At 34.3% G+C, this 25,123-nt stretch overlaps 1 protein-coding gene across 5 annotated transcripts in view; it reads right to left on the reverse strand.

The window, feature by feature from the left end:
* The window catches only part of LOC117204064 (protein tipE), a 71,780-nt gene that overhangs the window by 13,148 nt on the left and 33,509 nt on the right, over positions 1-25,123 (reverse strand). The window contains exons 4-6 of one of the 5 annotated variants that reach the window (XM_033441082.1): positions 12,969-13,057; positions 10,336-10,389; positions 7,491-7,936 (exon numbers count right to left, since the gene is read on the reverse strand). The exons of 1 other annotated variant lie outside the window; for it this stretch is intronic. In XM_033441082.1, the coding sequence (XP_033296973.1) occupies positions 13,015-13,057 (43 nt within the window). In that variant the 3' untranslated portion in view covers positions 7,491-7,936; positions 10,336-10,389; positions 12,969-13,014. Of the gene's footprint in view, positions 1-7,490; positions 7,937-10,303; positions 10,390-12,651; positions 13,058-25,123 lie in introns of those variants that run through there. 3 more of the 5 variants (XM_033441083.1, XM_033441080.1, XM_033441085.1) reach the window with 3 other exon arrangements.

Below are 25,123 nucleotides of genomic sequence, written 5' to 3' on the forward strand. Positions count from 1 at the left end.
TTGTTAGAATAAAGTGGTCTAAGTTGCAGCAAGATACAAGAAGTATATGGTATCTACTGGTGACAGTGAAATTTTATAGGTTTAATAAAAAAAAAAAAAAAATAAAATAAAAGGTGTATTAAAATTAACCAAAAATGCTGGTTATTTCCCTGCCTGGCATTGATAGTGGCACGAAAACTTAAAAAACGCAAATTTTAGAGGAGAGGCTTTTTAAAATTTACATTTTTTAAAAGGTTAAATACAGGCCCTGTTAACATAACTGCCCTCTGAAACGGCAGATGTGATACGGCACATAGACACATTAAAACTAAGTTTATTATGCGAGCACCAGGCGGAAAGTTTATCCAAACCAATTTCTGATAACAATGCATCAACCAAAAAGCGAACATTAATATCGATGCAATTTGAAATTGCTTAAATAAAGAAATAAAAGTATAGTTAGCATCATTTTGTGTCTCTAGTGAAGCTACAGTTTCAGGTAGGTTCTAAAATACCAAAGACCGCGCTGAAATAAACACATATAACTACGAATAAATCGAGTTGTAGAGATTCGGCTGAAAACTTGTCTGTTTATTGAGATTCAAACCAACGACCACTCTTTGCGATTACGAACCCAAGCCCTTTTTTATATAGAGTGTTTATTAACAATGATAAAGTGACAAACAACATGACAAAAAATATCTTGCTGCACACTCTGTAATTTACATAATGTTATTAGGATCGGAAGTGTAGAAATAAGAAATTCAACTGTATTATGCGTGAAATATTATAGTGTTTCCAAAACCAGAATTCTCACTGTATCTAAACACTCTTCAATTCAGGAATATACATAATATTGTTAAAAATCTTTCCTTACACAATGTCCCGAGAAAAATCATCCAACTTCCACATCCATACCATCAACGATCGCTGACGGGTAGGGAGTTAGGTGAACACATACTTGGAAACCGCGGAGGGTGATTGTCCTTGCCCTTGGTCTAACTCGCACGCACCACGATCGACAGCATGAAAGCTCGCGTGACGGGCTGATTTTAAGAAAATGATCGACTCGGTGCGCCCCTGAATACCGTTTCACTCCGCGGAGAAATTTCAGGCATTTCCCTAGTCGAGTGTAGCTGATGAAGAAGCGCGTGCACTCACGCACGTATCTCGGGTTAGCGTGATCGTAATAAATTTACCAGACTAAAAGCTTTACGCTGGACTCGACCAGTAGCAACCGACGAGCGGGATACTTGGTCTCGCGTTATTAATTTCGCCTGCTACCCGTATTCCCTGGGATTTAACTATGATTTCGAATATTTGGTGAATTACCTCCCTAGAAACTGCTACGTTCAGATTATGCTGTGTTCGGCTACCTCGGAAATACATGGACGGCTGGATAGACTAATGAGAACCGTGTGCAAGTATGTTTCATTTGGTTCGCGTGTGGTTGGTTTCAATTTATATGTTGTAATATGGATAGTGAAGTAAAGACGTTTTGACGAGTGGATTATTGATTTATTTTTCAAGGTAATTTTACTTGTGGATTATTGAACGATGTTTTGGAATAGAGACGCGTTTAACTTGGAATTATTAAATAATGAAGATATCTGTCAGATTAACGAAGAATGAAATTTCCACGGTTTAATTGTCGATTGTTATTTCACTGATAATCATTAATGATGAAATTTGAAGCATGGAATATTAATTCGCAACGTATTGTTCGCGATAACGATATCGTAATACCAAGCTAAAAAAAAATAGTCTTTTTATTAATGGCAATTATCTGGCGACCTGTACGTTGGCAGAATTCAAGCTGGTTTGCAATCTGACATGAAAAGACGCATTAAAGCAAATTGTTCTCTAATTACCTTTAATTGTGACGAGCAAAGAAAAACATCATTCGACCATCAATATTCTTCCATTAACTGAAATTGCCTTACTAGTACCTAAAAAACATTTTATCGTCGTTTCACAGAATCAATTTGGCAAATAAACATTCGTTTCATTCCAACCTCCCGCAACGAAAACATAATTAACGCACGCATCCAAAAGTACATATTAACTGTAACGAATCAGAACCAAATATGTAATTTCCACTGGAATCAAATATATACATGTTCAAAATATACGTATATATTAAAATTAAAACCAATCAAAACATTATAAGCTTATAGTACGTGAGTGATCATAATCATTCGACTAAGAGGATTAATGTGCACGTAATATAATTGAATTAATCACATACCTCGCTGATCCGCGAGGTTAATCTTCCATAATCCGAATTTTGTCTGATTTTGGAAAAAGAGAAACTATAATTGATTATAGATTCTTATGTTCTTATATTATAAACTATAAAATAATTTTAAAATCACTTTCAATTTTTTTTTTACTTTTATAAATAGATTTCTTGTGATTGCTGAAAAGATAAAATACGAGGGTAAAAAGATAAGATAACAAATAGCGGATGTTTATGCAAATTCATATTTTTATTAATATAAATAAACAAGTGGAATCTGAGTACAAGCTTGTTTCATCCATTAAATATTGTAACCAATGCTTTATTTTGAATATGTTATTTGCGATATATAATATTTTTGCATATTACGTACATGTAAATTTTCCATAAATGCATAAACACCCACAATTTAGTAATGAATAAATGCAGTATTATTATAAAAGTGTGGACATGACTTTTTTAATTCCAAATAAGATAATATGATACAGTGGAAGTTGTAATGGAAATCTGGACAAGGTGCGATTTCAACCTTTCCATCGGACGACAGATTTTATAAACAGATTCCTCTTTTATAAACACTTTTCACCTATAAATAACCTGCCTTTTGCTTTTACTGTTCGGCTTGGATGCCGACGGTACTCTACGAAATAAGCTCTCTCCTTCTCACCCCGCGCCTTTCCCACGGCTATGTTCAATATTTAATCGCGATCGGTGAAAGTGTAGACTGCCAATTTCGTCGAGCGTTTCTAACTAAAAATAAACCCCGACTGTCCCGTTTTAATTCCACCCTTCCGTATTTCGATCCAATCCTCCGTCTTACTCTGCAGAGAAAACGAAGAATTATAAGGTTGATCGGAAAGTTCCGTCACTATATTTTACCTGTTACGTTTACGACCAGCTTTCTGGATTTCTACGAAACGCAAGAACCTTAATTCTACAGGATGGTTCATATAATTGGATTAAATTCTTGTTTCAAAGCAATAGAAGATAGGAATAGGAATTTTATTAAGCAAAATAAGATATTTTCAGATAATGTATATGTCTGTTGGGAAAATGTAAATGTTTGAGAGATTCGAAGAATCTTTTTCTTTTTCCTCTTTTTTACGCACCTTCTGACATAAATATTTTGCATTGAAACATATGAATCTTACCTTTACCTTCTCTCCATACAAACATGATTTTCTCGTTGCAGATTATGCGAAGGTCAACATGTTGCACATCGTTGAATTTGTTTTTTATCAGCTATAAGACTGTTACGATGAAAATAGGTTTGTCCTGTTTAAAAATATTTCGATGACATTGAAATCTTGAAAAAAGTAACCTTGAGAAAAATTTTTTATCTATCACCACATTTACTCCTTCGGACCGAATATATGCTTCCCTTGATATTTTTGCCTATCATAAAAAATAACCGAGATGCTTAAGATGGTCAGGTTAAGCGAAACACCCTGCATATTCTTATCATTTGTAAAAAATTCTTTTACTTGGTAATACTATATATTTTTTAATATTTCAATAATAAGTGTGAAGAATTCTATAACGAGGAAGTAAGTTAAAACGCGATAAGTTAAAAGACAGTGTTAATGAATGAAAATCTTATTGAAGAAAAAACCGATTTCTTCTTTCAAATACATAAACGAATATAACTTTCAAACATCCCAATACATAAAATTAAGAGAAATGTGTATAGTTTCAAAATGTAACGGATAACGATTAAAAAGTTCGTTCGGTGTTGTTTTAAAGACGCTAAAAGACGCATTAATGCATAAAAATGTAACCCCTTAAATAAAATAACTTTCTATTTACGAGTATACATACTCTACTCCATTACAAGACACCATGTACAGTAAAACTTACTATTCTGCATGCTGATATCTTCAGATGTTTTATTCAACTTAAGCAGTTCGCTTTTGTAAAGTCTCCAACAATATATTATAGCGTCAGTGTATAAGTTAGGATAAGCGTTACATTATAAATACATTAAGGAAACAGAGTTATCGGTGGAACTGACTGCCGATAGTTTTCTGTTTATTTTTAATCGTTAGCAGACGATGAGAGGCTGGTGGCCACGTACAATCCTTGTGGGGCATGTAGGCTTAGGCCAAAAGGGATGTGCGTGCGTGCGTGTGTGTGTTTGTAACGAGTACCTGTATGAAGACAAGAGAGTCTTCGCCAGGGAGTGTAAGCGAATGGAATAAATTAATAGTTCAACTTCCCGTGACAGTCATCCGCTCTGTTATTCCTACAATATTAACTTTCGTCCAGGTCTTACAATTAATTTTATATCCTTTTTTCCGGCAGCCCGAAATTTCTCATAAATATAAGATAAGGTTGACCTACCGCTGATAAAATTGTTCAGCAGTACGCAGGCTTTCTTCTCGCGCTTCAACAACGTGTTTCGAGTTGGGTACCGGCGTCCGAATCGAAATAGAACAAGTGCGGCTTATCGGTTGCCGCGACCCAAAATATGCAAGACAAAGACCGGGTCCTTGGGTATTTTCAAATGGGGGAAGTTTAAAATACAAGAGGCAATAACTGTGGTATATATATAGAAATCGTGAAGATACAAAACGAACAGCTGAAGGGATCAGATGTTACCTTGGGGTTGATACTTTTAGAAGGAGAAGGTTAAAGAGAACTTTTGGAGTGGAACAGGAGAAGGAAATGGAAATGGAGGGTAAGATTAAGGTTTTCGGGAATACATGATATTATGCTGGAGATCCACAATTCCAGCTGTTCCATGTTAGAGATATTTTAGAATGTTTATCACTGATTCTCCGATCAAGAAGCATTAATTACAATGCATGTACTTTTATCGATGACTTATAGGATTATTTATTTTACTTTCAATGGATTTTTAGCAATAGTAGTTCAAGTTCTTATTAATATATCTATATTATGTATTTCAATATTTCTTTTTCATTCAGAAATAATCTTATTCAATTTCAATTATCCAAGTCCTGTCTGTTTTTAAATAAAATCACTTATAATTTTTACATTCATAAACTCCAATCCACTCTTCGGACTCTAGCATATTCCATTTTTATTCTAATTTAAGTACACAGATCCACCGTGCCGTTATATCCACGTGGACATGCAAATGAATACGTTGACTCGAAGGAAAACGACTTCCTCTCTCCAGCGACTTAACTTAGGACAATATAATGGGAATATATTAGGAATATATTAAATAACTCTGGTATAATTACTATAGGCATAATGGGTTGGTGGGATGGGTAAATCGTCATCGATAAGGGCGCAAATGGTTTCCCCCGTTTCCTGAAAACAATAAGGGTGCAATTCGCGGGACAAAAGACTCGCGAAATCTCGCGGACAAAAGACGGAACAATAGGTGTCTCCCTTTTCCGTCATATCAGCTGGGGCAGCGCGCGTACACGCTCCTATCAGCGCGGCCACGCGAGCCTGCAAGCGACCGATTTTTATTCCACACTGGAAGAATTGGCGATAACGGCCGCCTCGAACCTCGGTTTCGATCGATGCACCCTGTTCTGCTTAACTGATGTTCCGATTATAAATCGATTCGGATCGTGTATGTAGAATGGCTTAGTTAAACAAGCTAATTTTTTAAGAAGAATAGAAATAACATTGTAGATATAATCTGCAGGTGAGATACAATTGTAAGTAGACTGAGTAGAATTATATTTTTATGTAGTATAAAGCAACTTCTTAAGTAATAATATAAATACAATATAAAGAAATATTTTTGATAGGTAAAGGATTCGTTTTACTCGATAGAAATTATAACCAGTGCTTTACTTTCGATATTTTATATACTTAACATTTCTTACTTCAGTATATACATTCTGTATGTATGTTGCATTTTCAAATTTACCATAAATTGCCTAGAAATCTGAAGTTTAGATGTAATAGATAGATAATGATTGATAAAGTTTGAACTGTAAATATAGAAATAGATCTAAGTAATTTGATGTTTGATTGAATTGGAGTTCGATGATTGTTTGAGGAGAATGAAAATGATGTAAAGTTATAGGTTTAGTCTGGAAACGGACTATAGTTATGATAAAAGTGTAGTTAGAAAGGAATAAATAATAGATATTGATTAGTGAAGTTCGGATTATGCAGGGCTTAGCATAAGTAGATCGTTGAAGTTGCTTCAGAAATTGTATTAGGAGACTCTAAGTATTAGATATATGTGTAGTATAGTAAGTTATAGATAATACAATTATGGTTATAGCAGGCAAGCATAAAAATGACCGAGTTTATGCAAAAGGTAACATATGTATTGTTCTGAATAAAATGTAATGTTACCAAATTAAGATGTCTAAATGTTTTTACAAAAGACAAGTTTTTATAATGTATGTAATAACTTGAATACGTAAGGAAATTACGTACAATGGACAGTAATATATTTCAATGTATGGCAAAAATGTAATACTCGTAAAAGTCAACGTAGTCTGAACAGGAATGGAACTGAAAATTGGTCTAAGTTTAAAGATTTAAATATTTGAATAAACCTAGGTGTATAGTAGCAGATAATTCTACAGTGAAAAAAGACAATATAACTGCAAAAATATGATAGCAATAAAATATGTAAAAGTATGTAAATATTACATGCAAATTCCCGTGATTTCAATAAAGTTGACAATGATTCAAAATTTTACGTGCAATACCTGGTCATTTATACCAGTAACAATATTTCAGAGAAGAAGTAAAAAATATAAAAAAGAATCCTGAACACTTTATATACATACCATTGTTAAAATAGATGCTGTTGAAATTGGTAAAAATGATAAATATCATATATCAAAATCTTAGTAAACAATATAATTCTTGATATTCTGCTGCGTATCTACCCGCTGAATATTTCATTACCAAACTTCCATTTTTCGAAAGAATCGACTAAATATTCAAAGAAACGTAAAAATATTATTAAACAGGTCAATGAATGATTATATGTATAATATACAATAATAAATATATATTTCTAAAATACTTACTGGGCTTTAATACAGGTATCGTAACATTAACACCAGAATTTCTGACTTGTAAATCTATTAATCTATTAATCTATTAACATTAATACATAATTATAGAATGATACGATAAAAACAAACCTATGTACCTATTTGATAAGTTAAATATATCATATTTATAAGTCAATAGAAATTTTGCTAAAGAGCGCTCGAGTACTTTTCCAAAACCTACATAATCTTTCTCCTTTTATTAAATGAGATTTGGTAATTCTAGTGTTAAAGCAGATCATTTTGGATTCAACAGATCGTGACACGAATATCTCTGTACAATTCTTTTATTACATTCAATGATACACCATAGTTACATACATTCATTCAAGCATAATGTACGCCGTTCATCGATACGAGTCTAGCTCGCCGAGAGACTCCAAGAAATTCTTTCTCCTTCTCCTCCTCTCACCCTTAAAAACGGGATTCCGCTTCAGCGCGGTTACCAGGAATTTGCATTTCTAACTTCCGCGAGAACTTTTACCGTGGAGCCCGGATCTTCTCAGTGCTCCATGCGTTCCAGCTGCAGCTCTGCATCGCGAGACTATAACTTCCGGCAATTCGCGCGCGCCATCACGTCGTCCATACGACGATCTCGTGTCTCGATTTCCGTGCACAAGCGCGTCGATGAAAATCGCAAACGACGATCTTTCATCCTCGATTGCGTCGCAGCCGCGTCTGTAGCGTCGAATCTTTGCTCGAAAGACCGATCTGCCTAAAGAAAAGTACGCAAATTGCAGATCTCTTTCTCTCTCTTCCTCGATTTCCGTTCTCCGGATTTCAATCGGATTTAATTTGATTTCTTGGTGTTTGCACGTGCAACGATGCAAAGCACACAGCGAAAAATACAAGCGCAATCGTTAAAATGGATTTTATCTTTATAACAAGAAGTGCAAATCGTAATCAAGATCGTTCTTGATTAAATTTTTATTTCCGAATATTTTTTAACGCGTTTTTTTCTTTTTGTTTTTTTCTTTTTTTAGTACAAAAATGGAAATGTGTGATTCTTTCGTAATATAGCTTCGGTTGTTAAACGATTACAATTTTCAAAAAGCTTTTGTATGTGTCTGTGTATATATATATATATGTATGTATATATACATGTATGTATGTATACACTGTAAATGCTCGAAAAAGTGAAATTCAGCATCAAAATAGGTCGCGCTTAGAGAGTATAGGAGTTGTTAGTGTTAACATCTACTTTTTGGCCCCGCATTAATGAACGAACTCGACGTTTCCTGCGAAACTGTTGTGTATGTGTGTGCTACGGAAAATGTTCGAAACTTGTTACGTTCGACTATAACCTTCGCTTCACATTCTTCTTCCTTTTTTCGCAATCGAATAGTAAAAATTTTAGAAAATCGTTATGTGTATAACTCTTTACGCTAAACCATTTAATATTTAGGAATAATATATATTGTTTACTGAAGTGTATATTATTTTACTATTACTTTTATTTGCTGAATACCTTGATTAATGTTCTAAGATACAGAATTTTTCATAACAAAAATGTAAGTCAAAGTTTTAAAAAGAAAAAAATATTTCAACTCTGAACCACAGATATCTAACCCCTTCCCGTACTTTATCGAGTCAGACTCGCGATGAAGATTTTGGCCCGAACATAAACATCGCGAGTCTGACTCGCGACCAGATACGTGGGCCAAACGTAAACATCGCGAGTCTGACTCGCGACCAGATACTTGGGCCAAACGTAAACATCGCGAGTCTGACTCGCGACCAGATACTTGGGTCAAACGTAAACATAACAACCGAGCTCGCGGATTGTTTTGTTGCCCCGTTACGATCGTCACTGAATGTTAGTTTCTACATTTCGGTTCGTATTGCGACTGTTTACGAGCATCGGTCTGGTCTGTTCAGCGCGCGTCGATGTCTACCGCTTGGGCCCGAGTTTCGTCCAACTAAATGGCACGGGAAGGGGTTAACAATGGTAAACAGCTACATATATTGTCAAGATGTTGTAAGTAGTCAAAAGAAACATCCACAAATACCTAAGTGTTGCAGAAATTGTATTCTTAACCTTGGGGCATCATCTAATTCACGTAATTTAAATATAGAATAATGCTCGGAGTTATTTTCGTAAACCGATGACTCATCGACATGTAGGTACCGGTAGTTCTATTTTTAGCACGGTATGTCAACAAACGACACTTTTGTCGCCCATTGAGCGTCGGCGGGCTCGAGCCTAGGCCGTTTTCTGCTAAGACAGTGGTCTTGTGGTACCTAAACTCTAGCATACGCACATAGGTTTGACCGTGTTTACGTCGATCGCGAGTTGTTTTGTCAAACGTCAAAGCGGAAAAGGCGCTCCGAATTATCTTTGTCAGACGTGCAGCATTGTCACCTTTGCATCACCAGCGTGCCCCACAAAGTATACTTAGCAAAATTTTTCGACCGCGCGTTCACCAACTGACTGCAACTTTTCTTACGATTTGCATAGTCGAATATTGCTGGCCTTATCCGCGTGCCTCGCAGTTCCAGTACTCTAACTCACTCGTACGCTTCACATAGTATGAGTTGCATTTGTTTCCCTTGTCAACTGTTGATTAGCTCTAAGCTTTATTTCTCGTATTCACGTTTCTTTAAATTTTGCTAACGTGTTTGTATACTTTTACTTGAATTCTCTTTGCATCCATACTTTTTCGTTATTTCATTGTAGTCGCATTTCGTTGTGATTTATACGTTATATAAATTGATTTAATCGCCTTTGGCATTCTGCATCGTCTATCTCTGTACCTTATCATTTAGTCAATTATACTCCACACTAACAAATTAATTATAATATATAAATTTCTAATAAAAGTCTAATTTATCTATGTGTAGCTTTATGCTTCTGCTACTTCTTCTTCTACAAGAAAACTGGCTGCTACAATTAACAAGTTTCGAGCAATTTCCATACGAGTTATCCGTGCTTGATATTGTGCCCAGCGTTTCATCCTCGTGTATTCATGCAACACGTAGAAACGAACAGAAGACGAGAAGATGAAACATTGTAGAAATTGAAGGAAAAGAAAGAATAAAATCTCGAAGTGTACACGCGTGTCGTGTACACTGGAACGAAATAGTCAGCTTGAAACTATATCCCGAATTGCTTACCGACGACACCATAGTCGCAAGTCGGACGATTTTTGGCAATGTCGATGGAAGTAGCTGAAAAACAAATCGTATCGATAACTCGAAGAGATCTTGGCACGGTACACGAACGCACACATAAAACAAAATGCGACTGGTCCATCGAATTGTGTTTCCAAAAACTTGGGAAACGTACAGGTAAGCTTACACGAGTTTACGAATCGATCGCAGTCTAGCTTTTTTATCTTCTTCGATCGATTTAAAATAGACGATGCTTCGATGTGTACGCTAATATACTTGTTATATTATATGTAAATGACTTTAATAATTAAGATTCTTTCACAAAGACGCATACGTGAGAAACATTCGTGCGAGTCGGTCAACAATAATAAAATAGCACACAAGTTAGAAGCAATAAGTGCAGAGATTTAAAAAAGGTGATTTCGGAAATTGATGGCTTCTAATATTCGATGTCCCTGGGCAAGAAATTGTTATTGACATTAAACATTTTCAGATTAACTGTTTCAACGCAACTTGTCAGTTCTTGGTTGGATAATAATAAAAATTATGTTCCTTTTATTTCAGAACTTTTTCTTCGATTCTGATAATATGGAAAGGTAAACAACAGAAAACGACAACTTACAATTCTGAAATTCAAGGTAATTACGAGTATAATAAATAATAAAGTTGCGTGAATGATTTTTATATAAAACAGTCGGCTGACGATAAATCAGCTTTGCTTAGCTCATCGAGCACTCGAAATCTGCAAATTTCTGAACTCCCGTTTTTTAACTCCCTGCACAATATCCCGAACGTGATAATGTGTAGAGGGCCAAAGGAACATTTCCCACCTTCGTCGCTGGAAACGTTTCATTGGCGCAAGTTAGTCTCTTCGAGATTATTAATATTTACGTAAATATCAGAATAATATAAACTGCGATATTGTGTGTTATATGTATATCGAGATATTTTCGCATCACGCAGACATGTGTTTCCATAGCCTATATCTCGGCAATCAGCAGTGCAACACACAAGCTTTCATCAAGCAAAACTTTCTTTGAAGCATTTCTCGCGAATATGCTGTGTGGATCCATAATAGATTTGAATGAAATTTTTTTTTTAATAAAATGGAATGAAAAAATTTGCTGAATAATCAATTAAAAGTGATACTGTTAAAATGATAGCAATTGAACATTTTATATATCTTATTGTTAGTTCTTCCATTAAGTTCACTGTAAAAAGAAAATATTGAAATTAGACAAATGAGAAGGTTAATAAGATATCTTTTAAATTACTTGAAAAATTCGTGATAAAAAATGAATAACTTGAAATCGTTATTTTTTACTCTATAGAAAGATTTACACAGAAAAATTTTTTACTTATCGACAATAATAATAATAAAATAAATTCGAAAAGAAGACAAACTTATTGGAACTGTGAGTATTTAAGTTTAATATCTTCGAATAATAATACGTTAGAACCAATTTACAATATTAAACTTTCTATCTTTAGCACGTTCAGTGTCACTGAATTAATAGTTTTCGTATAATAGTCAGAAAATTTTTCAATTTCGAAATGTATTCACGATCCATTCACGAAATAAACATTAACGAATAAACCAATATTTCAAATCAATATTTATTATTTCAAATATGAAAGTTTAAACGAAGCTCCAAAATTCATGTTTGCAAAACACTGAGCATGTTAAGGACACATACAGGGGGTTTCAAAATTAGTAGCAAGATTTATTCTACTCGTTTCGAGAGTGAAGAATATACCATACACGTAATGAATGGTCGAGCACTTCACCATACTTAATAAATGTATTAGTGAATAGCTATTCCAAACGTCCCAAATTGTGAAATATAAATTATTGCAGAATTTAAAATCATTATAGCCCAAATTTCGAAATAATTTCGTCTAAAATATGAGAAAAAGTTTTCCAAAATCTACAAAATCGTCATATTCTCTTATCTTGTATGTTTAAGTCATAAATGATCATAATAGTTCAAATTAGATCTCAACTAGGCTACTTAGTTTCATTTTATATAGATATTAATTAGGTTATCAGATATTAATTAAGTTATATGTAATAATTAAAAATTATCAATATTACTTTTATCCAAAATTAGGTAACCTGCTTAAATTTAACTATTCTCTGTCATCTATGACTCAATAACGTCATTTAAGGATCAAACGCAACAAAGTTATGAGAATACATCCTGAAACTTCAAAATAACGTCGCCATCAATACTATTTATAAAAGGAAAATGTTTGTAGTCGTTGACATAACATAAAATCGTTTTGTACCACAAAAAATAATCAAAAGCTGGTGAATCGACCAACAGAAACTCACAGAAGCATAATAAAAAAATGATTCCATCCTGCATGTTAATATGTAACCATGTATAATCAATTCACTCTCGCAACGAATAGAAATGCAATGGAGATAACGAACGACAGTTTGAAAAGCACTCTCTGTAGAAGCCTCGAAAGATCGTCAGCTTGAACATCGATCGTGAAAAGCGGTCTCGAAACGCGCACACCTTGCGCGCGCGCGCGCGCGCACGACGACGCTCGTTTAAAACGTAACATACGCAACATCATGTTCACTTGATAGACGAGACAAAACGAAATCACAAAACGGCGATACTCACACCAAGCTGGTGTATACTCACACCGAGTATATTAACAGTGACGGTTCTAACGGCCGATATGTATGTTGCAGAATTTACATAACTCGATTCTGAAAAGAAACATTAGCAACAATGTAGTTGTGGCTCCGATATTGTTATTCGCGGTTCGAGATTGATAGAAGAAAGGGCGAAGAATTGCAGAGAAACAGTGAAAAGAATAGAGAAAGGGAAGAGAAAGAGCGGCACAGCGTGATAGATAGAGAAAAAGACAGGGAAAAAGGGGGTAGGAGTGAGAGAAAAGTAGTTGTCGAAAAAAGAGGAAAGAGGGGGAGAGCTCGAAACAAACACCATTCCCGTCGGTAGAAGGAATGGAATTGCTCAGATATTTACATAATTTCATATAGCTTTGTAAATTTATTCCGAAACGTCGCCAAATCGGGGCGCTGCGTTATGTAAATTAATTCATATGCTGGATAACGATTTTTAATCGCGTGTTAAACCGACGATAGCGAGCCATCGATGCATGCGCCGTCGGAATCTGATCGATTGGAAAGCCGGTGAAATAATGGTTGACGCTTTTTTTCTTTTGATAGACTGGCCGCGATTTCACTTCCGTCTCAATGATAAATGAGGGCGAACGTTATTGGAATGCGAATCGTGAACTAATTTTGTTTTATCTCAGTTTATCGCAGCGTTTTAATCACGGTATAATTTAATTAATTTGAATTATCGATTTAATGAGAAGAGAGCAAACGAATGGAAAGACAGATTCTTGTTATGAAGGAGTTGTGTAAGAAACGAAGCTTTTCTATTTTTTTATTTATCGCGCGAAGCAGGATATTTAATGAATAAAAAGTTATTGCATTTTTGCCTTGTGAAAGCTATGTGATAATGTAATACAATGCATTTTTTTAATACTACATTTATTTAAAATACAGAGCATAAAAATCATAGCTGCATTGAACATTTTATTAAGCTTAGATTTTATTTATATTTATTTTATTTATATAGCATGTTCGAATATTTTTATCTCCAACCGAAATTAATAATTGCCTAACAATTTATATACCACGGAAATTTAAATATAGAAATGTAATTATTCAAAAATTTATTTAATATAAATTCACACATATGTGTATTCAACGGCCAATGAAGGACGAGGACAAGAAAATGTTGATACATCATCAGAGTCATGATTGTTGAATAAACAAACATTGAAAGTTCCAAGTTACGAGCTTAAAACCTATAGATTGTTATCATCCCAAACAAATTCTAGTAATAAACAGGGAGGAATTCACAGAATGGGTCCGCAAATTGCAGGACACGCGACGATTATGTCGAATTCTTTCATGCAGAAACGAAGCTGTGTATCTCGAGAACCTGAAGGTCGACATTATGTAAATTAATTCGCTTATCGATAAATACAACCTTCTCTGTTCTTCGACGATGGAAATAGAAAAGACGTTCAATCGATACACCGAAACGAAGAGAGGCAAAATGCTTTCTGCGTATTAAAATTTCAGAACACGGAACAAAGAAATTCGCCCGTTCAATTGATCAAACTAGGAATTAATTTTAGTATTCTTTTATCGTTCTTTGAACACGAATAAAACTTTATTTTTAAAACATGATTGTTTCAGTTATTCATGAAAAGTGGTAGTTCTTTGTTATTTATGTTACCTGATCACTTTCTGGCAAGGAAATATGAAGATTACTCGATAACAGATCTGACCTTTATTTGAAGTAGTCGTTACGTTAATAAAATTCTACTCTTCACCTAACTAAATATTCTACTTTTACTCATTTTCGTGATCAGGGCATCTAGTTCCCTATAACACTATATTAGGACGATTGTATATAGGTATATTATATTGTAGAATTCCTTCCCATTTTATTTAAATTCAAAGCATAACTAACGGAATAGAAAGAGATTTCAACAAATAATAGAACAAGAGACAAATCTCGGAAATAAACATTTTACAGAACCTAAAATAAAAAAAAGAAATTATGTACAAAATCTATTTCATCGTTCGGTATCGTTGTTTCTACCCTCGTTACATCGTAAAGTAGTTGAATCCGTAATAAGTTCGAACGTAACGCGAAACTGGGTGAATCATAATCTGTCCCGTTTGAAAAAGTGGATTAGCGACTAAGACCTGGAAATAAGCTTTTCGTTTATAAGCAGGATTTCTATGGTGGACAAAAGACGGGAGACCTGGTGAAAATTTAGGTTAACTTTCGATATAGAACAACCGACTCGGAGCCTTCGCATGAAGGATCCGACCAATCCTTGACCTATATCCCTTAAAACATCATATCGCCATTACGTGTGCCTTGCACACAAAAAACTGTACGCGCATGTGTGGGGGCACGTATGTACGATGGTCCTGGAGGATGTTCAAAATCACGGCAGATACCTCTACGTAAAGGACTCCCGTTTCCTTTTTGCTGATAACTTTTCCCGTTGTAAGACCGGTCACGGTACCGACGAAATTCGATAAAAGTCCAGCTGGAAAATTTCGTGGCTGGCATACGACGAAAGCACACGACGCCCGCCACTTTGATCTTGTGACCTTTAGAAAATCCGATTTCCAGCTTCGAAGACATTTTTTATACGCCTCTTTGGCGAGACGTTCGCTATCCCCTAATACGCTTAAGGCCTGAAAAGACTTCTTTTGGTCTTTGACCAGCCTCCTTTGCGTCACGAAAAAAAAGTAATTTACTGCTTGTTTGGTCATTCGAAGAATTTTATTTATTATTGGAAGTTTCGAGTAAAAATTTCTTGATCTATGAAATTTGGAGTCCGATGAATTTCTTGTTCGTACTACTTACTTTTCGTTCCGTATCTGATTAGAGCGAGAAATTCTGTCCCGATCTTTCAATGTTTAACCAGCCTTCTTTCCGCTACGGAAGAGAGTAATTTATTGTTTGTTTGAATAAAAATTTGTTGATCTTTGAAGTTTCAGAGATTTGCTTATGGAGTCTGATGGAAGAAAAATTTGTTCGTACTACTTATTTTTCGTTCGACGTCTAAACGAAAAGTGCTGTTTTGTTTTTTCATAGATAGCAATATCGTCTGAAGTTAAGTACGCTAGTTTGTTTACGTAGCTCGTATTTGATTTTTAGTTTCTGTTTTCGAATGTCATGTTTTGCGTTCATTTATTCACGTAATTCATCTGGTGTTTTCAAAGTCAAACGAAGAAGATTTATATTGGTAATGTTGCGATGACATGCTACCATTTTCGTCATTTCAAATAATTATACTGAATAATGATTGTGACATATCCCAGATCAATTAAAAAAATTATATTAATACATTGGTAATTCTGTGGATATTGGTAAAAAACGATAAAATGAACGAAATAAGACATTAACATTACTAATATAATTTTATGGCTAACATATGGATTTCAGACAATGCGGTTAATATCAGTATTTTTATTCGATATTCAATATTTTTCTAAGTTTCTCAATACGATATTGAAATAGTTTAAAGTACAATCGATTTGTGTTATCTATTGAAACTAAAAGTATCCTATTCAATATGATTTTCACTACACGAACTATTTAAAACTAAAACAGTATGAATAATAAAGCATTAAAAATTTGTTAAATATTGCAGATTAACAAATATTATATACAGCATCATTTAAAAATAACATTAATTTATAATCTCAAATATACTTATCTACATATTAAACTTATTTTTGGTATTACAAATAAAATCGCCAGTTTTTAAATCATTTCCAAAATAATGCACTACACAAATTAGTCTCAAACAATTGCAAAACACTAAAGTTAATCACCATAACATAACCATACAGAATATGTTCAGTTTCAACCTTCGTTAAAATCAGGAACAGTTCGTACGAATGACAATTACGCTGATATTAAAATTCGTTTCTTACGTTGGATATTTTTACCTGTTTTACGAACAGCATCAAGCTTAGACTACCGAAAGTAGGTTTTAGAACGTTTAAGGATTGTGTTGAAATGCTTACGTTGCCAGTTTGATGAGGGGAATTAGAACCATCTGGAAGAACGTACGTGTTCCTTTCTTTTTCTTCTGTCGTGGGTGAACACGAATATCTTGGTAAACGGTGCTTTTAAGAAGCTGCAATTAAGTTGTATTCCTCGTAGAAGCTTAAACCTCGCTCAACACCGGCAATTTACCTCACTTATGAACGTTTCTGATGTTTTCGCGAACATGCTGACTGGAATTCACGTTTAAATTCACCCTCGTGTTAGTACGCTACGTGGAACACGATAAATTAGAATCTTTTCTTCCCCTTTTCATGAACTATTTGTTCAGAATTCGTGGATTTGACCTAATTTGAGAAAATGGAGACGGAAACGATACATTTAAACTCGATTTAATTTTTCGCAAGTAGGTGAATGAAATTGAAGTGAAGAGAGGAGATGGCTGGCATTCTAGATCGTGAGTTGTAATAGAATTTCATACACTTAACATTCCTTAATTTAAGTTTAAGTTTAAGTTTAACTTTGAGTTTGGAGAAACCAGAGAGAATAGATATTACAGAATATCAGTAACATTATTAAAAGATTAAATCAGGATATGAAAAATAGACACTGATAATGAATATCTAATAGAAAAATTAAATATCTATGGAAAGAGAAATATAAAAATATAACGTGATCAAAATTTCAAATTAAAAGCCATACTCTTAAGGAAAATTAAGAAGGTACTAATGTATCTTATTTTATTATTTTTTGACAACAATCCAGCTGTTTGTCAGACGTAACCTGCCCTCAGCCCCTACTCGGATACAAATTATTTTATGCTCTGCTAAACAAGCGCGTATACTTTCTCAGCCGGTATTCCATTTCAGAATTGTACGTCCCTTATTTGTGTTCCACCAGCAGGATGGTTCCTCGTAGAGTGCGCCAATTTTGACTGTGTTTCGCTAGAAAATTGTTCCGACTTCCAACACAAGCTTCGAACATCATGGCTCATTTATCTTCTACGGTGTAACTTTGAATGAATTTTCGAAGGTCTGACTTCCTTGACAATGTCGGAATGCTTTCAATGATTCCGGGATGCTTACAGTAGCTTATATTTACTACAGTAATTTAGAAACAGATATGAACGACTAGTAAATAAGTAAATAAAGATTCTTATTCGAAACAGGATCGTTTAGTATGGTAGCTGAGAGAATGAGCAGTATGGCTTTGTTATTAATAATAACTTATTGTAATATCTTATCATATAATTCAGAATGGTAAATAGGGTTTAACGTTAGTTAATAGCGTGGGTCGAGATATACGGAAATAAATGTAAGAAACGCTTTTTGTAGGAAAGACAGAGCCCTCTTGGTATTTTTATAACACGGAGATGTTTTGGGTATGTTCAAAATTAATGCAAGTATATTTCTCCAATAATACTGGAATTTCGCTACTAACGAGCGTTTAGTCCTTTCAATGAGCACCACGAAGGTTCTGCTATTGAAATGGGTAAGTTGAAGGAAGAATCATGGGAGTTACGTCATCGAAATTCAAGGCTCTTTGAGAGCTAAAAGCGTCAAGACCATATCACAGATTCATTTCATAATTATGGAAAATCTTTGAAATTGTATTGTAGGTATTTAAGAACACGAGGTAATAAAAATATGTGTACATAAAATAAATATCGTTAGTACATATAATTAATATATTCAAAGGAATAATATAATGGTATTCATCTAAAGTATCAACGAAGCGAAACATTAATAAAACCCTAATGAATAGAACGCGCAATATTTCCTTATAATATAAAACGAATAACAAATGACAGGGTGGTTCCCAAACCCTGTACTTAATATCCAATGAGATATCAGACAAATAAAACTAATTGCAAATTAGAAAAGATTCCGCTAACGACGCAGGAAGTAAAAGGAAAATATTAAATAATTCTACCGGAGGATCTCCATTTTCCACGGTAATGAGCTAACCTTTCCTCTCAGACGGAGTCAGCGAGGTAGAAGATGTTCTGGGAAACATATCGGCCTTGTTAAATTCTTCCACGCAATATCATTCTGTTGAACATTCCGCGGTTTCCTTGGATTTTCCGTAATAATGCGATGCACGTAGAGGCCAAGCCGATTGAAGGGTGATGAATAGAGAAGGAGATATCGAGGGGTGGAAAGTTGAGATAATTACTTGTTGAGGAGGTCACGGTCCGATAGCAGGTCCCCAATGAAACAAGAAGTCCGGGATCGCAAACGAAACTGATCCCGAGTTGGAAATAGTCCAGAAACATTCGGCTAATAACAACTACCGACGAGATCTTTTATTCGCCAATGGAAGTTTATTCCATTGGTAAGAGTAATTTTCCTCGTGACGGCCGTTTCGAAGATCAGCTCGATTTTCCTCTCTTTTCATTCCATTCGTTCTGTTGAGATCGCTGATAAAATTCCGTTATGAAAGATGAGGTAATAACTTAAAGTGATTAGCAGGAAAAAGATCTAAAAGAATATATTTCCTTTGAGTCTCCCTAGCTTCGATATTTTTTAATCGATTTTTTAGTTAATGCACATTTGACTTGATATTAATTTATATACGTTATGTTGATATTGTATTATTACTCGTTTACTGTTTTATATGTTTTTTGGGGATATAGAAATGATATATGATTACGATGCAAAATGTATTGAATTGATGCATTGATTATTATAATTAGAATGTAATATTAATACACGCTGGAAATGAGGTGTTACGAGTAATATTTTAATAATGACATCTAAATTTTCAAAATGCGGTTTCATTTTGTTGCAGCAGTATTTATAGAACATTACTATGTTCTCCTTTTAATTGATTGGGGAAAAATAGAGACTTACTACACTAAGCAAAAAGCTTATGAAAACAAACAATATGTTACTATAATATTAATGTAATTGAAATAGTTTATACTTCTCTAACTAAATTATAAAATATAATCATTAGTTCCTCGGCATATTTTCAAAATAACTTCAACAAATTATTTTTACACATCGTTCACACCATGAAGCAACCTATTTCTCATCTTAAACATATTTCTCTGTTCACTTATTTAATTAAAAAACGCTAAACGTTCTACTCGTGTCAAACTACTCTGCATATATAAACCTTCAAAGCAATTATAAATAAAACAATAGTCTATCAGTTATTATTTGTATCATCGTTAACAACAATTTTTCGTGACATCGTGCGCACGAAAAGAAACTGATAAGATTGTCTCGCGGATGAATCACGAAAAACAGTAGGTGAGAAATGTAGGTACTTGGAAGCAGTTTGGCGTTACATAAATATCTCTAGGAGACTTACGACGCTAGCGACCGGCCGCCCGGTGGAAATTAACGGCGTCGTAATGCGAAACAAACGACGAAGATCGTGGAATATCGTCGCGAATACCGTTGTTCGCACTATCGAAAACGTATTTCAACGTTTGTAAATTTTCTTGGTCCTCTCTCTTTCTCGAGAGAAGAATACTGCCCGGATTCGATTATCGCTGATCGTTGACTAGTCCGAATACTATGGTTATTATACACTTTCATAGAAAGAGGAAACTGTTAAAATCCCATTTAATTTTTTTAATTTGAAAAGCAAAATCAAGAGTGTAGCATCGTGGACAAAAGGCTTAAGAGATATCGGGTGAACCATAAACGATGTCGCGAGAAAGCCGAAGTGCCGACAGACCCATCAATGTGTCGTCGGTCCTTCGATCGAATAGTTTCGTGGAAAAGGCCTACGTGACCCTGGTTACGAGCGGTTGCAGAACACGTGCGTGGTGGGGCTAAGACAAAAGGACAAAGGGATGCTAAGGGAGAAAGACGAATTAACAGTCAGTATCAGTCGAAAAGTCAGAGAATGCGAACTGCGTTGTCGAGAGAGTGTGGTCCGCGTGAGACAAAACGCTGGATCCATGGTGACGAGAGTTACAAATTAATTATTTAATTGTCTAAATTATAGTACGTTAGTGTGATTAGTTCACGTTAAACAACCATCGTTTCCTGTTTATCAGCATCAACATCTGTACAATCCATTTGTTGTAAATAAATTAATCGTAGTATAAGATCCTACAAGAGTGTTTGATATCAAATTTCCTTTAAATCAAAATATTTTTGAACGTAATGCAGCAACAAAATCTCTTATCTTTGGACATAGAGGACGTATAGCAAGAATCCAATTAAACCGCGAAATATTCAATTAATTCAAGTGGCACGAAACGCTGTGTGCGTTTAGCAAACTCGCAGAAAACTTAATATTGCGATGAAGAATGGCGTACAAACATAAACAATTCGTTTATCTGCTCTCGACGTAATTAAATTACGAATATACGGATAGTTGTCGAACTCGAGATACACCGAGATGCACCCTTCGTTTCGATGTTCACACCGGACGCGATACAGACGCAGAACAATTAATCTGACTAACAAACCGCAGAATTTCATTTGGGTATTTCGTCGACTGAGTTTCACGAAGAGCATGTTCCATTTTCAAGAGTAACCAAGTTGTAGATATTTCTGTCGTCCGCCACGAATTGTGTTTCACTCGGAAACTTACCACTGTTAAACCAGAATCGTTCATGGTGGTTAATGGGGAATTAATAATCTCGTTGCACGAATAACAATATGAATTTAAAGCCAATGGGTATAAGAACACTTTGTCAGAGATTGGAATTTTTGGTTTGTAGCGTGGTTTAATAGGAATATGAATTAAGTGGCAATTTCTTTTTTTTCAAGATATTCTGTATGAGTTTCAAGCTATTTGTAATGGTCACGAAAAGGTTCCATCTATGCCACTTAGGGGATCAATCATACACTGAAGGGTGACTTGTTAGACGAGTGTACCTATTTTATTCACATTGTTAGCATTTTGGAGAATCGACCGGATTTATGACACGTGACGGATAAGAGGCGGAGCAACTTTTTGATACTATAAGACTTGTATCGTAAATTTGTATTGTCGAAACTGTTAATTTTCTACGTGTTAATTAACGTATGGATCATTTTATTAGAATATATACATGTAATTTTAAACGTAACACATACGCTATGTGAAATATATTTCTTCTTAGAAATATAACTTATTTTTATCTTATATTTCACGCGATACTTTTGTGTTTGAGTTCTTTAAAATTTCTTCTTAATATTTCTTATTTTTATTTATATTCTATAGTTTAAAGGTAACCAGTTGTAAACAAGTGCAATGACAACAGTATCAAATGCAACATCAACTTTGTTTTCTAACTCAAGCATAATTTTCTAACAAAAAGTAGTAAATTTGAAAGAAACGTCATATTTTATTCTTCCAATGATAAATAACCAAAACTGTGGAACATCTTATATCCACAGTTGATACACGCAAACTATGAATTATCTCGCACGACAAATGAAAAGAGTATCCAAAAAGATAATAGAGGAACAGAATAATCATAATAATACGCGGTAACCAAGAAAAAAGAAAGAAGAAAAAGGGACTGATAGCATTAGATATTTTGTTTCTTTGGGACGACCTATTACTTATATAAACAGTTATTACCATCTCTACGGACAGTAATACATATTGAAAATAAAATAAAATAATGTATATATACATACTTTACACGGATAAAGCAAAATACATATAAGATGGAACTGATAAAGCAATCGTAAAAAGTTCATGGGTAGAGGTCAACGTATATGTACTTAAAATTGCATGAACTCACGTACGAGTATAAAGTGCAACTTCCTGAACAAACCAACAGCATGGAGGAAATGAAATATGCGTATAATAATTGTATGTTACTTCCGGAAGACCTCCACGATGAATCATTCTTGATCGAAGTGTAACGAAATCTATAAGAACTTTCACCTTTTTGCCTTCGTAATTGTAAAAGATTCGGTTTTTAATTTTTACTTTATTCGTCTTACCCTGAATTTAATTATGAAAAAATTCATCATTCGTAGGCAATAATAAATATTCTATAGGTACACATTTACAATTATTATTAATTCATGCTTATATTCTACAGATACTAGTATTTTCTAGATATAGACAAGCATTAACTTTTTGGCTAGATAGATAGTTTCTCATGTTATACATTAACGACAACGAAATGTTTAAAGCAGTGAGATATGTACATAATTTTTCATCAATTTATAGAAATGTGCAACGAACCAAAATATCACAAAGAATAAAATCCTTCTCTCCTAAAGCATAGAATTCGCATAAAATTTCATCGACCACAATTCTGACTATCCATCGTCTACAATCTCGTCTAACAGAATAAACAAACAGAATCAACAAAAGGTAATTAAAACCGTTCCGCACTAACCCACATACCATCTCGCGTGTAACACGAAGATCATTAAAATTCGAGTCGACTGTCAGGAATCTCGATTCAGTTATCCAACGCTCGTGAATCTAACCTTCTCAAGGCGACAGGTTCCTTAATAAACAACCGATGTATCATTCCACGTTTGTGTTACGCGAAATACTTCGTCAAACCATTGTACTAGCAACTTGATACAAACTTTGACTTTGGTCTAACTTGGCTTTATCGAATATATCACTTTAACGCGAGAAATTTAGCTAACATGCCGAAATGGTCGACCGATTAACATGCATATGATGTTTGCACATCATTCTCCTATCATCCCGATGATCAAACACGATATTTAACAACGTTACATATCTCGATTCGCAGCTGATCCCGTCATTGACGAATTCACTTACCAGCGCTGAAATTGGGACAAGGAAAGGAATATCGAGCTATGAATATGGTAACTACGCAGCCATAGGGTGATTTGTAATGCGCGATGGTAATATTCAAGGTAAATTCTGGTTACTACATATGTCAAATAGATGCGAGCATAGGAATATCATCCATCTGTTACATTGACTACTTATACGATAGTTAGGTGTCATTACAAGATAGTAATGAAATTTCAAAAAGTCTCTTATAAAACACATTATACCTTTATAAAAATTTTCTGTGGTAAATATTGAAATAATTATATTTCGCGTATATTATATTTGGTTCTTTGATGCATTATTTATTTTGATCTCCTAGTTTGTTCAACTAACCACTCTTAACCAACTGACTAACACTGACTAACTGACTAACTTAACTGGCCACTCGATCTTTGGTAATTAAAAATGTTTGATATAACATATATAATATATTTATGAAGACTTGTGACAAAAACTATTGTATAATTTTTTACTTATATAATACGAGTTGATGTTCAATTAAGTAGATTCAATGGACGAAATTAGGCACTAATCAATATTTCGTTGCAATAAATAGAAAATTCCGTTGTAATATTTTTTGTTTTGCTTTCAGGTAAAGCAACTCTGTGTAAGTATGGGTTTCACCACTAACGATAATCTTATTTCTATATATACAGAAATACACTATGTATGTACATACATCTGTTCGGGAAAGCAAAGGAAGCCACTGTGAAGCATAGAAAAGTCTCGCGATCATCAATAATTTCAACGTTGCTAACTCTGGCCTTTCGTTTAATTCTTTATTCGCCTCGGGTATATTCACGTTGCCACTGATATCAACGTTTTTCCTGACTTCTGTTCTCCCTGATAACGAGCAGTACGCGCTCGTGAAAGAAACATCGATTTCAACAAGTTTTCTATGAATAATGAATGGTCGTTTGGTCGATTACGTCTCGTGACCTCTGCAACCTTCATTAACTGTCTGACTCATTGTCGGATTCTGCAAATACTAACGATCGAGTGAACCATTCGATTCAGCGATTCACGTGTCATTTGAATTCGATGTTAAATGATCATGGAGTTTAAATTAATGTTTGCACTGACAAACTGTTCCGTATGTCCTAAAATTTTCCTCTTGACGAAGCAGGTGAAAATGTTTTTTTATCTTTATCCTTATCTCTAGGTCTTCAATTTTTTATTTCTTTTATTTAAATTTGTAAATCGAATTATTGGCGATGACGTATAATTTGTAAATTTTAATTATGTGTTCATTTCTTTGTCGACCTTTATAATTATAAAGACTTGATTGAATTTGCGAAGAAGATTGTAGATATTAAAATTGTAAGAATTTCGAAAATTTTCCTCTTGATCTGATAATACTGATATGTTACAATGAAAAATTAATTTAGGTTAGGCTACTACTCAAAATTAATTTCAAGAAACGCGGTTAAATGTCTTTATTTGATTTCCGAGTAGAACAGAATCAA

Source organism: Bombus bifarius, unplaced genomic scaffold, assembly GCF_011952205.1.
Source record: "Bombus bifarius isolate JDL3187 unplaced genomic scaffold, Bbif_JDL3187 scf7180000007977, whole genome shotgun sequence".
Classification (NCBI taxonomy): domain Eukaryota; kingdom Metazoa; phylum Arthropoda; class Insecta; order Hymenoptera; family Apidae; genus Bombus; species Bombus bifarius.